Source organism: Pleurodeles waltl, chromosome 10 (assembly GCF_031143425.1).
Source record: "Pleurodeles waltl isolate 20211129_DDA chromosome 10, aPleWal1.hap1.20221129, whole genome shotgun sequence".
NCBI classification, from domain to species: Eukaryota; Metazoa; Chordata; class Amphibia; order Caudata; family Salamandridae; genus Pleurodeles; species Pleurodeles waltl.
In genome coordinates, this window is record NC_090449.1 from 586,498,119 (window position 1) to 586,519,068 (window position 20,950).

Here is a 20,950-nt window from a genome sequence, read left to right on the forward strand (position 1 = left end):
GCAATGTTAGGTCTTTATGGTGTCAATGCATAAATTAGAGGAAATCACAGGAATCCCGTCTATTTTCACTCCTCGGATTTGTCCTACGGTTGAAAGGTTGGACAACTACTCACAGGTCATTGTACACTTGACTAGCTTCCACTACCTAGCTTAAATAAAGGCTATGGCTTTTGGGTGTTTCTGTTAAAATCAGTGAACCATAAATGTTCACTTATCTCAGTGGTTTACCAATGTTTAATGCAAATACAATCTGTAGCTCAAAAAGTGAGAACACTGCCTTTCAGTACTTACCAACTGTTAACCGTATTTCTTCCTGCTGATTTGCTAGGCCATCATAATAATAAAGATCAAACTTCCGTTCCATTTTCCAGTCATTCATTAGTTCTTTCCGCAAACAAAAGATTATACTGAAGTGGCTTTCACTGCACACTACCCATATAGGATACTTTGGGGTTTTCAGGTAAGAACCGACCTGTAACGTAAGAAAATTTGAATATTATTGGCTAGAGAATGAAAATATCCATTAATAGTTGCTGTATCTCTAATGCAACTACAAAGTTTCAAACCAAACAATGACATGAAAAAATGAATATACTAAGCACCCGTGTATATGTATATATATGTGTGTGTGTGTGTGTATATATATATATATATATAAAAAAAAAAACTACTGGCGGTTGCTGGTAAGTAGTTTAAATAGGACCATTTTGTTTCACAGACAGAGCATTTTTGTTTTGCCAATAACTTTGGTGGCACTTGATGAATCTTAACAAAAATATTAAAACTCACACTTTGGTCAGTTCAGCTGCCGTCAAAAAAAAGGGGGAGGGGAAAGAGGTCCCAAAACACTTTTTCCCCATTCCTCATCAAAGGGATTTTTCACATTTTTTAACACTGCTACAGCCCAAACCACTAAATGTAATTACACAACATTTGGCACAAAGCTAGCTCTTGGTTCAGAAAGAGTGATTTTTGTGAATTGGTGTAAATCCGTTTTAGAGATATTGAAGGCATAAAATATACATATTTGGGAAAGCGGATACTCTGCGGCCTCAACTGGCCCTTGCTGATATCTGATTGCCTGCCAACACTTCAACAAGGAAATGTTGGCAGCCATCTTGGGACTCGACTTCAGCCAAGTCCTAGAAAAAAAGTGAAAATGACAGAAAAAGTAGCTAGGGTAGGGTCACCCCATGCTCCTAGCCTTGGTCTAGGGGTTCCTCATGGACCCCACCGAGGCTAAAAAGCAAAAACATGTCGGGAAAATCCACTGATTCGGATCCACAGATTTCTCAACATTTAAAAAAAAAAGGGAGGTCTCTAGTCCTTTTTTTTTTATTGGCCCCAGGTGGGCCAGGTGCATTGAGGGCTTTAAATAGGTAAGAAGCGCACAGGGTCCCCTTCCTATGGGCTTGTATTTGTCCTGAGAACCACCATGTCCTGGGGACTGCCACCTCCCCGGGCTTAAGTAATGATGAATCCGGGGGCGATACGCACCCCCTCCCGCAGCCCCAGTGACCACAATCTCCCTGGGGCAATTTACTTAAATTATCGAGGTGTCATGCCAGGCACTGCCAAATCCCCAGGCCTATTTACATGCTGGAATGGGTCCCTCAGGGACCCATTAATGGCACTGGGGACTGCCACCCCGCCGGCTTCTGCTATGTTTGCTACAGCTGTTTGCTGTGACTTGGGGGGAACTTTGACAGATCCTGCCAAGTCAGAGCAAACACTCCACTTGCAGCAAGTGAGATCTGTCAAACAGCTCTCAGTCGCTGCGAGCATAGGTTTTCTTGATTTCAAATAGAGGAAAGAATTGCTTCTGTAGACTGGGACCTGCATCTTTAGCAGCTCAATATGTGGAAAAGCAATGCTGGCTCCTGCAGGAGGCGGGGAGCCGGCTGGAACTGCAGGGGCCTTCAAGCTCCCCCGCGGTCCCCAATGTACACTGTGTACCCTGCGGGCACCCAGGATTGATGGCCGGGGATTGGGCCCCCCCTATAAAAAAAAGTATATGGTGAGGTGGGGCTCCAGGAGATGGGGTCCTCTGGCTGGATTCGGCCAGGGGAGGGGGGCCCCCTCCCCATCCCCCAAAAATTATTAAAATGCTAGGCCGTTCTGGCCCAGATGAACAAGTTACTTACCTTCGGTAACAAATTATGTGGTAGAGACTCTATATAGCTGCAGATTCCTTACCTTAGAATTCCCTTGCGTCAGCTTCGAATCCAGAATTTTTCTACTGAGCAGTACCCTGCACACGCTGTCAGGTGGCGTCGTTCGGATCCGCGTGTGTCATCTGGCTCCGTGTGGCGTTGTCAGCGTCATTAGAGCTGTCTGTGATGTCATGGCCTTCTATATGGGCACCACACAGGCGCGCGTACGTCAGTTCTTTTCCACAACTTACCACGCCAGAAGCGCAGAGTCCTGGAAGAACCAACTTTTTCTGATTGTCTGTGAAAAATGACATGCCCTGGAAAAAAGGGTACAAATCTGTAAATACATAGTATATATATCCGCAGAGCGGGGAGGCATGGATGGGTGTAAGGAATCTGCAGCTAGATAGAGTCTCTACCAGATAATTTGTTACCGAAGGTAAGTAACTTGTTCATCTGATGGAGACTTCTAGCTGCAAATTCCTTACCTTAGAATAGATACCCAAGCCATAACTTCCTGGCAGTGGGCTGCGGACATATACTTTATACAAGATAGTCCTGCAGGACCGAGCGAGCAAAATGCCCATCTCTCCTCAACTGGCTATCCAGGCAGTAATGCCTTGCGAACATGTGCAAGAAAGACCACGTTTCCGCCTGGCAGATGTCTAGGACCAGCACGCCTCGAGCTAACGCCATTGTAGCAGCTTTCCTCCTTGTAGAGTGAGCTCTCAAACCCTCAGGAGGCTGCTTCTTAGCCAAAGCATAGCAGATTTTAATACAGAGAACAACCCAGTGCGAAATGGTTAGTTTCTGAACTGCCCGACCCTTCTTTGCACCAACGTACCCAAAAAGAGTTGGTCATCCACCCAGAACTCTTTTGTGCGGTCAAGGTAGAACGACAATGCTCTTTTTGGGTCCAGCCGGTGAAGTGGCTCCTCTTCTTTAGAGGGATGTGGTGGAGCAAAGAAGGTGGCCAGGGTGATGTTTTGACCCAGATAGAAAGGGGTCACCACCTTGGGGAGGAAAGAGGCATGAGTTCTGAGGACTGCCTTATGAATATATACTGTGAGATACAGCGGTTTTGATGATAAAGCCTGCATCTCACTTACTCTCCTGGCAGATGTGATCATCACTAAGAAGGCTGTTTTGATAATGAGTAGCCGGAGAAGACAATTATGTAAAGGCTCAAAAGGATGACACATAAGAAAAGTGAGCACCAGATTAAGGTCCCACTGGGGCATAACAAAAGGCGTAGGTGGAAACAAGCCCTTTTCAGAATCTCTGTACGATAAGAGACTTAAACAAAGACTGTTGATCAGGCAAACGAAGAAAAGCCGATAAGGCAGAAAGATAGCCCTTAAGAGGCCATAAGGAGGAGCCCAGTTGGGCGAGTGTCAGATTAAAAAGAAGGATATTAGAAAGAGAAGAACAAGGATCAGTAGATCTCTCTGTACAATATAATAAAAAACGCTTCCAATGGGAGGCGGAAACCGTCTTAGTAGAAGGACGCCTGGCTGCTAGAATTACATTACAGACTTTGGAAGGGAGGTCATAAACCATCAACTGCCGCCACTCTATCTCCACGCATGAAGCCACAGAGTTGACAGGTTTGGGTGGAGAACCTTGCCCTGCTGCTGCGACAGAAGATCCTCCCGAAGAGGCAACCTGATTGGAGGACTGATGCTCATTTTGAGAAGCTCTGGATACCAGACTCTTTGTGCCCAATCTGGAGACACTAGGATTACTGGGCCCAGTCGTTCTTGATTTTCTTGAGAACTCTGGGCAGAAGTGGTATGGGCAGAAATGCATACAGGAGGCCTGAACTCCACTTGCGATGAAAATCGTCGCCTAGCCATAGCCGCCTAGGAAACTCCAACGTGCAATAATGCTGACATTGCACGTTCTCTTCAGAGGCGAACAGATCTAACCAAGACTCTCCCCACTGCAGAAAGAGTCCTTGCGTCACCTCCAAATGGAAACACCATTCATGATCCACTAAGCATCGCGGCTGAGTTTGCCTGCTCTGGTGATCAGAGAACCTACCAGGTGTTGAACCACCAGATTTATGCCCTAGTGTTCCAGCCATGTCCAGAGACGCAAGGCCTCTTGGCAAAGGGTCCACGACTCCACACCACTCTGCTGCGTGTTGCAGTACCACATCGTGGTAGTGTTGTCCGTGAACATCTGCACTATCATCCCCTCAACAAAAGGAAGAAATGTCTTCAAAGCTAGCCGGATTGTCCAGAGCTCCAGTAGTTGATGTGGAGTTCAGATTCTGCCGGGGATCAGAGTCCCCTGATCTCCACCTCTCCCAGACGCTGCCTCATCCGAAAAGCGATGCATTTATCACTACTGTGAGATCTGGTTGGGGAAGGGATAGTAGTCTGCATCTGGCCAATCGTAGTTCTTTAACCATCAATGCAGGTCTTTTGTAGTTTTCTCTGAGATCTGGACCATGTCAAAGAGATCCCCTGATGCTGTGCCCACTGGAACTTTAGGTCCCACTGCAAAACTCTGCATATGCCATCTGGCATGTTTTACTAATAAGATGCAGGAGGCCATGAGGCCCAGCAGCCTCAGAGTCTGTCACACAGAAATCCAGGATAGAGGTCAAAACATCAGAATCATAACCTGTATATTCTGGACTTGTAGCTCGGGAGGATAGGCCCAACACAGCAATGTGTCCAGAACAACTCCAATGAAAGGAAACGTCTGAGAGGAAGTCAAGTGTGACTTCGGCATGCTTATAGTGAACTCCAGCGAATGCAGGAGGTTCCCCGTAGTCTGGAGGTGGGAGGAGACAACAGCCTGGGACAAAGGAGCCTTCAACAGACAATCATTGAGGTAAGGAAAGACTGAAATCCCTAACCTGCGCAGATGAACTGCGACCACTGCCATCACCTTGGTGAACACCCGAGGAGCACAGGTAAGGCCAAAGGGTAGCATAGTAAACTGAAAGTGCTTCTGGCCTATCTTGAACGCAAATAATGCCTGTGGGTAGGCAGGATGGGGATGTGGAAGTATCCATCATGTAAGTCTAATGCTACAATCCAGTCTCCTTGGTCTGGGGAAGACAAGACCTGAGCTAGAATGAGCATTTTGAATTTCTCCTTTTTAAGGAAGAGCTTGACATCCAGCAAATCCAGAACAGGGCAAAGACCCTTGTTCTTTAGGGGTATCAGAAAGTAGCAGGAATAACAACCACTGCCTACTTCTAATATCAGGACCCTTTCTGTGGCTCCCTTGGCCAAGAGAGCTGTAACTTCCTCGCGGAGTAAAACCAAATGGTCCTCCATCAGCCTTTCTTTTGAGGGAGGCACTGGAGGAGGGAAAGACTGGAAGGAGAGGGAGTAGCCCTTCTGTATGATCTGCAAGACCCATTTGTCCGATGTCATGGACCACCATTGAGGGAGATGATGACTTATTCTCCCTCCAACTGGACAAGTATGGTCTTGCAGAATCAAACTAGGAGGGCTTGGATGCTGTGGAGGTAGGGGGTTTGGTGGCGGATGACTTCTGCTAGACCCCCTGGGTCTGAAAGCACCACAACATAAGTGAGGCTTCATTAAAGGGCAACATTGGTTTGGAGGAGAAAGCCCCTGGCTGAAGCACCTCCGTCAGGAGGTTAGTCCTGACTTGCACGAGGATATTTCAAGGTCCAGGACCTCCACTGCCCTTTGCACCACCATAGCATAGGAAGCCCCCTCCTCCATATACATAGTAGGGGGAAGAGACCAAGCCAGAATCTGGAGAGGTCCAGAGCCCCCCCCCCCCCAAATCCTCTCCAGTGCATGGCTGGTCAAACAAAGGCTCAGGCAATGATCTGGCACCTGCCAGCACCAGAATCAGTATTGTGAGATGCCGCTCTGGCTCCGGATCATTGGCGATCAAAATGGGGCTGGTGCCACTGGTGGACATCGCTGGTGCTGGAAGTGTCAGAGAAGGTCTACTGTGTGCAGCCAGTGCTGTTCCAGATGTGGAATCCGATCCCTGAGGCCCCATCAAAACCGAGGCCGAAGCTGCCGCCAGGGAACCTGATGGGGCCTCCTATGACCCTGCAGGGCCCAAAGGTGCTCCAAAAGAGCTGGCCTGCTCAAACACATTGTGCAGAGCCTCGGAAAATTCCTTCAACTGAGCGGGGGTCACTCTAGCTCCCAGAAAGGGGAGGAGGCTTGGAGTTCTGTGCCTGGAACATCAACGTTCCTTACTCACCTCAACGGCCGACAGGCTAGGTGAAGTCAAATTCTATTTGGACTTCTTCTTGTGCCTCTTCCCCGAGTGCCCAGAGGATCTCGAGTGGGACAAAGAAGACTTGGAGCTCCTGCGACCTTCTGCTCCACCGAGACCTCCTCGGAGTCGCGCCTGCTGATTTCGACTGCCAGGCCATAAGGACCTTACAGGACCGCTCCCTCAAATATTTCAGAGCCATGGCCCGGCAGTCCAAGTTCGACATTGAGTCGTGATCGGGCTTGAGACACCAAAGGCGTTGTTAGAGATGGGATCTGTAGTTGGCAGTCAGTTTACACCCTATCCAAGCAGGGACCATGATTCTAGTCAGGATAAGGGAGATACACAGCTCAGATAACCCCTGCTAACCCCCTTAGTAGCTTGCAACAAGCAGTCAGGCTTATCTCAGAGGCAATGTGTAAAGTATTTGCACAAACACATACAGTAACACAGAGAAAGCACAACAGAAGGACGCCACAGCAGGTTAGGAAAATAGCCAATATTTATCTAAATCAAACAAGACCAAAATGACAAAAATCCAACATACACAAGTAAAGATATCACATTTTGAAGTACAACTATTTTTAATCCATAAGAATCAATAGATACATTATTTTAGCACAAAGTACCTGGGATGCGTAAAAAATAAAGGCGTAAGGGCGAGCATGCATCGAAAAAACAAGTAATGCGTTGACTCCTTACTTGCAAGTGAGGCCGGGTAAGCGATGCATCAATTCTATCCTCATAGATTTCCAAACTAGCAGTTTCGGGCCCGTGCGGTGGTGTTGAGCATTTTAATGACCAGGGAGGATGCATGGAAAATCCGGATGTTCTGAGCTGGCGATGTGTCGACTTCAACGGTGCTGCATTGATTTTTCTGCCGCTGTGCAGGTGCTGTATCGATTTTTCTGCTACTCGGCTTCGGTGCGTGGATTTTCACCACCAGCTTCTCTTTTCAAGGGCACAGAGACTGGATGTGGCACCACCTGGCAGGGTAGACATCTCAGCAAGAGAGCCCAGGTGATGGCAGATGAAATCTTTGATGGCCCTGAGACTTCACAACAGGGAGCAAGCTCAGTCCAAGCCTGTGGAGAAACTTCACAAGCAGGATTTTAGAAAGCAAAGTCAAGCCCTTTCCCTCTTAAGGCAGAAGCAGCATCAGCAGGCCAGCACAGCAAAGCAACAAGCAGAGTGGCAGGTCCTCCTCAAGAAACAAGCTTTTCTCCTTGGCAGAGGTTCCTCTTGAACCAGAAGTATTCTAAAGTGGTGGGGTCAACAGTCCAATACTTACGGTCATTTCTGCCTTTGAAGTAGGCAAACTTCAAAGGAAAGTCTTTGTAGTGCACAAGACCCTGCCTCTCCTTGCCCTGCCCCAGACACACTCTAAGGGGTTGGAAACTGTATTGTGTGAGGGAAGGCACAGCCCTTTCAAATGCAGGTGTCAGCTTCTACCGCCCACTATAGCCCAGGAAGACTCATCAGGATATGTAGGACCCACCTCTGCTCCCTTTGTGTCATTGTCTAGGGTGAATTCACAAACACCCCAACTGTCAGTCTGACCCAGACGTGTATTCCACAGCCAAGAAGAGGCGAAGAGTGCTTAAGCAAGAAAATGCCCACTATCTAAAAGTGGCAATTTCAAACTTACAATCTAAAAACCAACTTCAATAAAAGATGTTTTTTTAAATTGCGAGCTCAGAGACCCCAAACTCCCTTTCTCTATCTGCTTTCACTTAGGAACTACACTTTAAAGGTATTTAAAGGCAATCCCCATGTTAACCTATGGGAGAGATAGGCCTTGTAATAGTAGAAACCTAATTTGCCAGTATTTCACTATCAGGACATGTAAAACACACCAGTACATGTCCTACCTTGTAAAAACACTGCACCCTGCCCATGGGGCTACCTTGGGCCTACCTAGGGGTGACTTACATGTACTAAAAGGGAAGGTTTGGGCCTGGCACGTGTGTACACAGGCCAGGTCAAAATTGTAGGTAAAAACTGCACTAACATTCACTGCAGTGACAGGTCTGAAACATGTTTACAGGGATCCTCGTGGGTGGCACAATCAATGCTGCAGGCCTACTGGCAGCATTTGATTTACAGGCCCTGGGCACCTCTAGTACACTTTACTAGGGACTTACTAGTAAATCAAATATGCCAGTCATGGAGAAGCCAATTACCAATACAATTTAGACAGAAAGCACTAGCGCTTTCGCACTGGTTAGCAGAGGTAAAGTGCCCAGAGTATTAAAACCAGCAAAAACGAATTACAGCACAGAATCCAAAAACAGGAGGTCAGAGACAAAAAGTACAGGGAAACCACACCAAGAGCTTCCAGATTTAGCAGGCATACTGTATGGAAATCCGTCACAGACATATCGGGATGGCAGGCACCACAGGGCTTGAAACCCATCTTCCTCGACGACATTCCTCGTACAGATGAAAAAACTTTGACAAAAAGTTTAAAAAAAAGTAAAAGTAAAAAAAGACAGAGGGGTAGCTCTATCCTGGATCTGCGCTTTGCCGGCGTTGAAGGAAAAGAACTGACGTACGCACACCTAGGTGGTGCTTTATAGGCGACTGTGACATCATAGATGGCTCCAAAGACTCCGACGCCACGCAAATCCGAATGGAGCACCCTGACGGCGCACAGGGATATTTCTCAGCAAAAAGTTCTGGATCCCAAGCTGACACCTGTAAATCCTAAGGTAAGGGATCTGCAGCTAGATGTCTCAGGTTTCAAGGATGTTATAGTTAGTCTCACATTTTAAAAGTACAAAGCAATAGAAATTCAGCAGTTATAACTAGAGTTATTTCAAGTAACTATAGCTCATGACCTAAGGTCACTATAATTCGCTCCCTCGCCATGCACAGTTTTCTCTTCGATAATTTTACTACAAATGTTACAGTGATATTATCAATGAAGTCTGTCATGAGTGATGTAAAATCCTGGGTAATTAGCAGTACATGGCGAGGTTTTGTGCATGTAAAATCTCTACCTAACTATAACATCTCTGTAACCGTTATTAATTTCAGTGAATTTCTAGAATTTTTAAAACTTTTAGAAAGATGACCATTGTAATGCACAGTGAGGGGGGGTGGGGGAAGTTGGATGAAGGGCCTGGCATGGTGTTGGGCTACCCCACCGAAGCATGCTGCTCCTGCCTTTCTCCTCCTTACCATTCATTGTCCATATCCATGCCCCTCTCCCTCATTACAGCCCTGTGTGGCTGTTGTTCTCCCACTCCCCTTCCCACCTGACCTGAACAGTTAGCTGGCTTCCCCATTTATCTCTCCCCACCCTCTGTTGTCCAAGTCCATGCACCAGCCCCTTCCCTCATGCCCGCATGGTTTGATGTGCTGCCCCTGCCCTCCATTAAGCTTGATGTCCCTGCCCAATCCTACATTGCCCAATTATATGCCCCATCGTTGCCCTCCTGCTTAGCATTTGTGCTTAGCTTGCTGTCTCTCCCCTCCTTCCACCTGCCCTCCTATGTCTGTGAGCATGCCCCTGCTCCCTCGTTTTTGCCCATTATGTTCCATATTCTATTGAATTGCCATGGCCCTCCCACATGCCTTGAATGGTCAGAAGGCTGCCTCATGTCCCTGCCACCTCCGCCCTGCCTGTCCAAGTTTCATGCCCATATCCCCTCCCTCCTGCCCTCTATGGTCCTTTTTGTTGCCACTCCGTCAGCCCTCCATGCTCTGTCGTGTCACAACTGCTCCTCCTGCCTGGCCTGCATGATCTGTTGTGAAACCCCTTTCCCTGCCCACTCCTGTCTGTTCCAGCCCCTAATCCTCTCCTCCATGGTCCTTTGTGCATGCCCCTTCCCCCACCCTCTTGCCCATTACGGCTGCTGTACTGCCACTAACCCTCAAGCTTGCCATGCATGGTCTTCTGTACTGCCACAGCCCCTCCCACCTGCCCTGTGTGGTCAGCTTGCTGCCCCTGACCCACTCCCACATTCCCGCTGTTGCCTCTGTGTATGCCTCTATAGTCTCACTCTTCCCTCCATGGCATGTTGTGCTTCCAGTGCCCATCGCGCCATCCCTCCATGATCCGCTTGCTGCTCCTGCCTTGCCCCTTGCCCCCTTCCCTCCGTTTTTACATGTGCAGGCCTCTATACCCTCCCTCCTGCTTTGTCTATCCATTTTCGTGCCCCTGCAACCCCTCTCTTGTCCTTCATGATCCGTTATGTTGCAACTGTCCATCTTCTTGGTCCGTTATGGTCAGTTTGCTGCCCCTGTTTCTTTCCCCTCTGCTCTCTGTTGTCCATGTGCAAGGCCTGTACCCTCCCTATTGCTTTCCATGGTCTGTTTGCTGCACTGCCATCCCACTTGCCCTGTGAGGTATACTGTCCTGCTGCAACCCCTGACGCCTGCCTGTAAGTTAGTTTGGTGCCCCTGCCCATCTCTCTTCTGCCCTCTGTTACCCGAGTCCCTGTCCCTTCCTCATTCCTCCTGCCATCCATGGTTTAATGTACCATACTTGTCAATATTTTGAACTTGGTGAGAGGGAGATTTTGAAAAGGAAAATCTGGGGAATTGATTTTCTCCATTGACTTACATTGAAAAAGAGGAGATTTTAGGCAGGTGACAGGTAAAATAAAGTCCTTTTGGGCTTAAAACCAACAGGAGTCTTCTACCTGAACTGGGTTTGTTGGCATGTATGGTTGTACTGCCACTACCACTTCCTTCTGCCCTCAATGGTTTGTTATATTGACACAGCATCTCTTGCCTTTCCTTCATGGTTGGTTACGCCGGCCCTCCTTTACCTTGCTGCCCATGGTCCGTTGAGCTGTCATTGCCCCTCCTGCCTGCCCAGACCCAATTTGGTCAACTTCTTGCCTGTGCACCCTTCTTCCTGCCCTCAATTATCCAACCCTGTGCCCCTGAGCTCTGCCTACCCACAATATTCTAACGAACAACTAGATTGCTAGCTCTCAATATTTATTACAAAAGTGTGGCATGCCTGAAGTCATCTTGATGTAATCAAAACTGTAATACCTAAAGCATTTCTTTTAGAAATCATAAAAATGAGAGAGTCTAATTCCCATTGAAATTCTGAGTAGTGTTCTAAAAAACTAACATGAGGACATATTTTCTGAGTTCTCAAATCGCAACAAGGCCCTTTTAAATAAATGTCCATGTTTATTTGTTTATGCAGTTGATCACTTCATTAAATGGTACACTTAGGGAACAGTATGTGGCGTTACAGTCAGAACTGCAGATTTAGCAACTGGGGAACTAGGTACGAGTTTATTATTGGTAAAAAAAAAACTGTTTCAATATGTAAACTAGGGGCCAGATGTATCAAAGTATTTTGCATTTGCAAACGTGCGAGTCGCAAAATTCCACCGTTTGCAAATGCAAAATAGCCTTTCCGAATGCATGAAAGGCAAAGGCAGTCCCATTTTAGGGAATACCCATTTTTTGCAATTCCCTATAGGGAATCACAATTTGCGATTCCCTAAATATGAAATTGCAGGGATTACCCATTTATGATTTCATAGGCACATGCATCAATCAAGCATTTCCTAAAGGCAAAATCGACATTTAGGAAATGCTATTACCATCAATTCTAAGTTAATGGCAACCATGTGCAATTTTTAAAAATGCGTTAAAATTCATTTTTAAAAGTGTCATGTAGCGCTCACATACCCCTAGGGCATGTGTGCACTTCACATGTGCATAATTAATTTTTGGGGTGCATCCAAGGGGGCCTTAGGCCCTCGGCAACCTTGGTTTTGCATTTCCTAGTTTGCGATTCCCTAATAAGAAATCTCAAATTAGGAAATGCGAAAGCATTCGCACCTATGGGCCTCAAGGCCCATAGGAAGGAATGGAGTTTAATTTCTTAATAGCGAATGCGACTCTGCTGTTAGGGAATAGCTATTTTGTTACATTTCATTTCCTTAATAGCAATTACCTAGAATTTACTATTTAGGAAATGCTAAATGGAACTCTGAGATATATATATGTACAGGGAGTGCAGAATTATTAGGCAAATGAGTATTTTGACCACATCATCCTCTTTATGCATGTTGTCTGACTCCAAGCTGTATAGGCTCGAAAGCCTACTACCAATTAAGCATATTAGGTGATGTGCATCTCTGTAATGAGAAGGGGTGTGGTCTAATGACACCAACACCCTATATCAGGTGTGCATAATTATTAGGCAACTTCCTTTCCTTTGGCAAAATGGGTCAAAAGAAGGACTTGACAGGCTCAGAAAAGTCAAAAATAGTGAGATATCTTGCAGAGGGATGCAGCACTCTTAAAATTGCAAAGCTTCTGAAGCGTGATCATCGAACAATCAAGCGTTTCATTCAAAATAGTCAACAGGGTCGCAAGAAGCGTGTGGAAAAACCAAGGTGCAAAATAACTGCCCATGAACTGAGAAAAGTCAAGCGTGCAGCTGCCACGATGCCACTTGCCACCAGTTTGGCCATATTTCAGAGCTGCAACATCACTGGAGTGCCCAAAAGCACAAGGTGTGCAATACTCAGAGACATGGCCAAGGTAAGAAAGGCTGAAAGACGACCACCACTGAACAAGACACACAAGCTGAAACGTCAAGACTGGGCCAAGAAATATCTCAAGACTGATTTTTCTAAGGTTTTATGGACTGATGAAATGAGAGTGAGTCTTGATGGGCCAGATGGATGGGCCCGTGGCTGGATTGGTAAAGGGCAGAGAGCTCCAGTCCGACTCAGACGCCCGCAAGGTGGAGGTGGAGTACTGGTTTGGGCTGGTATCATCAAAGATGAGCTTGTGGGGCCTTTTCGGGTTGAGGATGGAGTCAAGCTCAACTCCCAGTCCTACTGCCAGTTCCTGGAAGACACCTTCTTCAAGCAGTGGTACAGGAAGAAGTCTGCATCCTGCAAGAAAAACATGATTTTCATGAAGGACAATGCTCCATCACACGCGTCCAAGTACTCCACAGCGTGGCTGGCAAGAAAGGGTATAAAAGAAGGAAATCTAATGACATGGCCTCCTTGTTCACCTGATCTGAACCCCATTGAGAACCTGTGGTCCATCATCAAATGTGAGATTTACAAGGAGGGAAAACAGTACACCTCTCTGAACAGTGTCTGGGAGGCTGTGGTTGCTGCTGCACGCAATGTTGATGGTGAACAGATCAAAACACTGACAGAATCCATGGATGGCAGGCTTTTGAGTGTCCTTGCAAAGAAAGGTGGCTATATTGGTCACTGATTTGTTTTTGTTTTGTTTTTGAATGTCAGAAATGTATATTTGTGAATGTTGAGATGTTATATTGGTTTCACTGGTAATAATAAATAATTGAAATGGGTATATATTTCTTTTTGTTAAGTTGCCTAATAATTATGCACAGTAATAGTCACCTGCACACACAGATATCCCCCTAACATAGCTAAAACTAAAAACAAACTAAAAACTACTTCCAAAAATATTCAGCTTTGATATTAATGAGTTTTTTGGGTTCATTGAGAACATGGTTGTTGTTCAATAATAAAATTAATCCTCAAAAATACAACTTGCCTAATAATTCTGCACTCCCTGTATATATATATATATATTGTTGTGTAGCCATTTTAGTTATAGCTCCATGCATGTTATTTTAGCACACTAGGTCTGCCGTTGTACACTTTAATCTAGATATATTTTATTCAGCTTCATTTATTATTTTAAAAATAGCCGCATTTGCGGTCTTGTTTTTCTCTATCTAGCTGTTCTTTGCCTAGGCCAGCACTGTGTTCTTAAACAAGACATTTCTTTCTCTGTGTGCTTCTCTTTAAGGCTGCAGTAAGATAGGGTGCCAGTAAACGTGGTAACATTTTGTCTCTGGTATTCATAGAAACATACACGTTATTACGTAGGGACATTTTCTCAGAACATCAGCTGTTTTATTATAAAAACACTTCCCTGTCCTACACACGTTAGAGGAAGAGTCCAGCCAGATGACCACGGTTGTATGCCGATTGCTGAACGCTTTGCTACAGCTGCTTATGCAGTCTTCAGGCCTTTGCTCTGGTATGGGGGATGATGTCTTCCCAGGGGAACCTGAAGGGCAGAACTAGAGCTTAACATGCTGTGCTCTAGTCTAGCCTAGGTAGGAATTAGTCTATAGGCTCTAGTGACAATATAGTAGTGTTATTTCTATGCTTTACTTTCCTTGTCACAATTTAAATCCTATCAAGCTTTGTTGTCCTGGTTATTGCAGTACATGCTTGACTGTCTAAGATGCAGTTGCTTCATTAACACCTTATTGAAACATATAGGGGGTCATTCCGACCCTGGCGGTCATAGACCGCCAGGGCCGGGGACCGCGGATGCACCGCCAACAGGCTGGCGGTGCATCCAGGCCAATTCTCAGAAAAGGGAAACCGGCGGTTTCCCGCCGGTTTTCCCCTGGCCTGAAGAATCCTCCATGGCGGCGCTGCAGGCAGCGCCGCCATGGGGATTCCAACCCCCTCCCCGCCAGCCTGGTTCTGGCGGTTTTGACCGCCAGAACCTGGCTGGCGGGAACGGGTGTCGTGGGGCCCCTGGGGGCCCCTGCAGTGCCCATGCCAATGGCATGGGCACTGCAGTGGCCCCCTAACAGGGCCCCACAAAGATTTTCAGTGTCTGCATAGCAGACACTGAAAATCGCGACGGGTGCAACTGCACCTGTCACACCCTTTCCACTCCGCCGGCTCCATTCGGAGCCGGCATCCTCGTGGAAGGGGGTTTCCCGCTGGGCGGGCGGGCGGCCTTCTGGCGGTCGCCCGCCAGCCCAGCGGGAAACTCAGAATGACCGCTGCGGTCTTTTGACCGCGGTACGGTCTTCTGGCGGTTCCCGCTTGGCGGGCGGCGGGAATGACCCCCAGAATGCCTCTGTTTGTCCTTGTATATGTGAGACTAATGTAACTGAGAGAAACAGATGAGATCTGAGTGACCACGATTTCCCTGAGGAGTCAATTGTGTCATGCACTCGGCTGCCCAATCATCCCTGCTGTTGGGTAGAGATGAGGCACTGCTAGGTAGCCCGAGCAAAATCCAGATTGGGGTGAAACGTGTCACCTGTAGTGGGTTAAGATTCAGGCCCTCATTATGATATTGGCAGTAAGTACCGCTTACCGCCATGCTGACTGCCGCCAACATACCGCCACCGCAGAGGATTACCGCCACCCATATAATGACACACACAGAGCAATCCGTCACTATACAGCCACACACACAAGTCCGCCAGCCCAAAGGTCAGTGATAAGCTGGCAGTAGCAAAACCCACACCGTTATGCCAACAGAACAACGCCTAGAGCATTGTGACCGCGCGGTGGACATTCAATGGCGCTAAAGCATTGGCAGTCAACATAAATACACTCAAACAAAACAACACTACATTGGTCAATTTAAATAACACACACCTGACACCCATACACACACCACACCCACACCACTATAAAACACACACCCACACTACCCACAACCCTTTACTAATACAAACAATTGCCAACAGAGAGAGATACAGCAAGAGCACCCAGACAACCAGAGTCACATACCACCATCACCTATACACCATCCACCCACCTTACATAACATACCCCAACACATCACCCCACACACCCTCACCCACGCACTCACACTACAGCCATGGCACCCCAGATTCTCAGAGGAGGAGCTCCAAGACACCAAATAGCTGTAGAGAGGACTGGCGGTGGACCCCCACCTCCTCCCCCACAACTAAACATGGGAGGAGCAAGTCTTAGCAATCATGCATCCCGAGGGCTTGGCAGGAGTAGGAGGAGGACCGGACTCTGGTAAGTCAACTCTCTATTACTATCACCCCCCCTACCTGCATGCCATCACAAACCCTCTCTCTTACCCTCACTCTCATCACTCCACCACCTCACACACAACCCATCAACACAACCCACCCCTCCCAATACCAAGCCCTGCATGTAACACCAATGCACGGACCCCCATCACAGACCAGCAAGGACACCCATCACTAAAGCATGCACAGTTAGTGGGTGAGATAATCACCAAGCCCACAAAATAACTACTCACATAAGGCAAAGCTGACAGGGCAATAACAACCATAGAGGGCAACACACCCATGCACAAGATGACACACACAGAAACAATAACACTGCATTTACATCCCCACCGGTCCCCCATCCAACGTCACCGGAGAGGAGGTGCCAGCAACATCCAGTATCCCCCAAGAAGATGCCCACAGTGATGACAGCAGCTCTGGACGCCTCGATCTGGAAGACCACCCTGGCCCATCAGGGATCTCCGGACAGTCGGTAACCCAGGCACAGTACCATACTACCACAGAGCCTCACCCCTCAGGAAACACCAGCACAGTACCCACCCAGCGGGCCCATACCTCTGTTCTCAGGACACGCCAATCAGCAGTGTGTCCACCACTACAGGGACCCCAGGCCACCCCACAAACACAGGACGATCAGGGAGCTGGGGTCAGTGGCTGTGGGCACACAGTTCAGGAGACAGAGGCACAGGACAACAGGGAAGCTGGGAGGACTGCTTTGCGACAGGGGGAGGACAGGCCCAGGGAACCGACTCTCCAGGAGGCACTCACCAACATCCTGGGAGCATACCACCATTCCCAGGAGACGATGGGCCAGATACTGGACAAGTTGCAGGAGACCCAACGGCTGCAGGGGGGACATCACCTGGGGATCAGGGAGGACTTAAAGGACATCAACATCACCCTGGTCACCATTGCAGGGGTGCTGGCAGACATGGCCAACACCATAACGGAGGCAGTGGCACACCTGGGGGCCCCTGACACTAGCCAAACCGATGAACAGCCTTCCACCTCCACTGTCGCTAGTGGACAGGAGGCCCGCTAGTGGACAGGAGGCCCTGCCACAGGAACAACAGGCCACCACCACCCCGCAGAAGGAGAACCACCCCGCAAACGGTCCCTGCGATCCAGGCAGAAGCCAGAAACTATTTCCAAGACCCCCACCAGGAAATAAGACTCTCCTGATTGTCAACCTTGTGTCCCACTCTGTCACCCTGTCCACCTTGAACTGCCATTGCTCCACTTCTATGCCCCCTTGGACCATGCACCTGTGATACAAATAGAATGGACTCTTACCTGGACATCCCTCCACCATCACCCCAGCCCATCTGCTTATTAGCATCTAAATAAACACCATTTGAATAAATGCAAATATGGAGTCTGTCAAATGATTGAACTATGTATTTGTTTACAAGCTTTAAACACTACAATAGAACTGTACAGTAATGTATACATAGGAATGACCTGTAGTTGGCTGCAGGTAACATACCAGGAGAGATAGTGGGGCACAAATATCTGAAAATAGAGATGCCTAAGGGTACAGTAAGTGGCCATAGAAGTGGGAAAATCAGCCTGCCAGTGACAATGTCAAACACAAAACTGTCAATGTAAAGTGAAATTACAGTGTCTTACCTGTGTGTCATTGGAAGTATTGTTGTATTATAGCACTTATGTTGTCCTCATCTTCATCCTCTGCCTCCTCATCTTCACTGTCCACAGGGTCCACTGCTGCCACGTCCATCTCCAGCCTCATCCTCCTGCAGAAAAGGCACCTGGCAATGTAAGGCAAGGTTGTGCAACATACAGCATGCCACGATGATCTGGCACACCTTCTTGGGTGAGTAGTACAGGGATCCACCTGTTAGATGGAGGCAATGAAACCTGGCCTTCAGGAGCCCGAATGTCCTTTCTATTATTCTTCTTGTTCGCCCATGTGCCTCATTGTAACGTTCCTCTGCCCTTGTCCTGGGATTCCTCACAGGGGTCAGTAGCCATGAGAGGTTTTGGGTAACCAGAGTCACCTGCATCGAGGGACAACTGTTAGACACACACTAACCCATAGGGCCCACACCATACCCATACACCAACACCTACTGGGTGGGAACCAGGGCTCACCTATTAGCCACACCCGGTGCCTCTGGAGTTGAGCCATCACATATGGGATGCTGCTATTCCACAGGATAAAGGCATCATGCACAGACCCAGGATACTTTGCATTGACATGGTCCGCCAGGCACACTATCTACACATTCATAGAGTGAAAGCTCTTCGATTTCTGAACACCTGTTCATTTGTCTGGGGGGGACAAATGCAATATGTGTACCATCTATTGCACCAATAATGTTGGGGATATGTCCCATTGCACAGAAATCTGCTTTCACTGTGGCCAAATCCTCCACCTGGGGTAACACGAAGTAGCTGCACATGTGTTTAATCAGGGCAGACAACACTCTGGTCAGAACTATTGAGAACATTGGCTGAGCCATTTCTGCTGCCAAGCCCACTGTCACTTGGACGGAGCCAGTTGCCAGGAAATGAAGCACTGATAGGACTTGCACAAGAGGGGGGATCCCAGTGGGCTGACGGAAAGCAGATATCAGGTCAGGTTCCAAGTGGGCACACAGCTCTGTGATTGTGGTCCTGTCCAGTCTATAGGTGAGGATAATGTGCTTGTCCTCTATTGTTGCCAAGTCCACCAGGGGCCTGTACACGGGGGGATGCCTCCATCTCCTATTCATCCGCAGTGGTTGCAATAGGGGGCAAACAGTGAGTAGCTGGTCAGTATTCCATATTTCCAAACACTACAATGCATTGCATGTTGTCACTGTAACAGTATATAGTTGTATAGGCCCATATGGTGCCTATGTGTACTGTGACGCAGTTAGGTGCCATGGCCTGCCCCCCCCCTCCCCCTGAAATGGGGTCTTGCTGTCCTGTATGGAGGCACAGGTGGAAATGAGGTAATTCCGCTGACGTTGTGCGCCATTGCGGAGTCGGTCGAAAACCTCCGTGCAACTCCTACTGGGATACCATTGGGCCCTATAGATTACAGTGGCCAATGGTGATGTATGCCGCGGTAACGGTACGCACTGCCGCGGACGTGACTGCCATTTTCTATCTGTTTACTCACTTGCTACCTGACCTTCAACAGGAGAGGACCTACACTGCAAGTGCTGCTGTGACCTGTGTCTGGAACTGACCATAGCTTGTGTCACTGGGGAAAGGAAATTTCCTTCACCGCTGCAGAGTTGAAGAGACTGGTGGATGGTGTCCTACCCCATTACCGAATGCTGTATGGGCTTCCAGACCAACAGGTGAGTACACTGTGAGCAGGATGCATGGGGCATGAATCCATGGAATGCTGTGTGTGAGGGCCTCGTGCAGGGGGGGTTGGTGGAAGGGCACTGGGCAGCGTCCTGCATGTATGGTGGGCAGTGTCTGTGCGTAAGGGGATGTGAGGGCTATGGTGGACCATGAGTGTAACAGGCAGGACGGTCTGACTGATTCCTCTTCCTATGTGTATTTCTCTGCAGGTCAGCACCCATCAAAAAAGGGAATATGGCGTGCCATCGCCAAGGACGTGTGGACCATGGGGGTCTACGGCAGGCGGGGCAACTACTGTCGGAAATGGTGGGAGGACCTGAGACGCTGGGCACGGAAAACAGTGGAGGCCCAGCTGGGGATGACCTCTCAACGAGGAAGGGGTGCCCGTCGAACACTGATCACCCTGATGGCACGCATACTGCTGGTGGCCTATCCGGAGCTGGATTGGAGCTTGGGAGCATCACAGCAGCCACAAGGGGGTGAGTACAGTGCCCCAATATACTACTTGCGCATGGTGGGATGGCATCCCGGTAGGGGATGTGGGCCTGTGGGTGCCACTAGGCCAGGCCGGACATTGCAGGGTAGGTCCCATGTTGGGCAGGGTCTGATGTACACCTCCTCCAACCAAGCTAGTACGCATCCACTACTGGGAAGGTGTCTGTGGGTCTCAGGTATGCTGCAATTGGCGTTAGGTATCCCTGTCCATGGACTGGTGACTAGGATTGTGACTGTTAGTGTATTGCCTAGTGCGTACGGCTGTTCTTTGTGTGCGTGTCGTGTACGCCAACGGTGGTGTTGTTGCCGCCATTGACCAAGGGTATCCTTTGTCTCTCCCCCCCCTTTTTGTTTTGTCACCCTGCCATTATGTGCATTAGCATCATATGGCGGAGGAGCAGAGGCACCGGCGATAGGGAAAGCTATATCCCACAGGGCCCAGGAGGCCGAATCTACCGACGGTGAGGGCACCAGTGGGACAGAGGGCGAGGGGAGCACCACGGCGGAGACTGGAGGGGACAGTTCTGACAGTGATACATCTTCCGATCCAAGCTCCCTGGAGGTGGCGGACACCTCTGTGCCCACCCCAACTACAGGTACAGCCGCCACCCCCGTACCAGACCTGCCCTCCCAGTAACCCCTCAGCATGTTTCCCGTGCCCGCTCACCCAGGAGGGTGGGCATCTCCTTCGCCCCAGGCACCTCAGGCCCTGCCCCAGTTAGCCCTGCTGCCCTGAGTGAGGAGGCTATTGACCTCCTGCGATCCATCTCTGTTGGGCAGTCAACCATTGTGAACGCCATCCAGGGGCTGGCAGCCCATTTGCAACAAACAAATGCATTCCTGGAGGGCATTCACTCTGGCATGGCGGCCCAACAGAGATCAATCCAGGCTCTGGCCTCCTCCATGATGGAAGCCATTGTCCCTGTTTGTAGCCTGCCCCCTCCAACTT

The 20,950-nt window shown here is 48.6% G+C and overlaps 1 protein-coding gene across 2 annotated transcripts in view; it reads right to left on the reverse strand.

Moving 5' to 3' along the window:
• MINDY4 (MINDY lysine 48 deubiquitinase 4) overlaps positions 1-20,950 on the reverse strand; it is a 680,820-nt gene that overhangs the window by 36,649 nt on the left and 623,221 nt on the right. For both annotated transcript variants that reach the window (XM_069211042.1, XM_069211041.1), the window contains exon 16: positions 292-472. In XM_069211042.1, the coding sequence (XP_069067143.1) occupies positions 292-472 (181 nt within the window). The remainder of the gene's footprint in view (positions 1-291; positions 473-20,950) is intronic.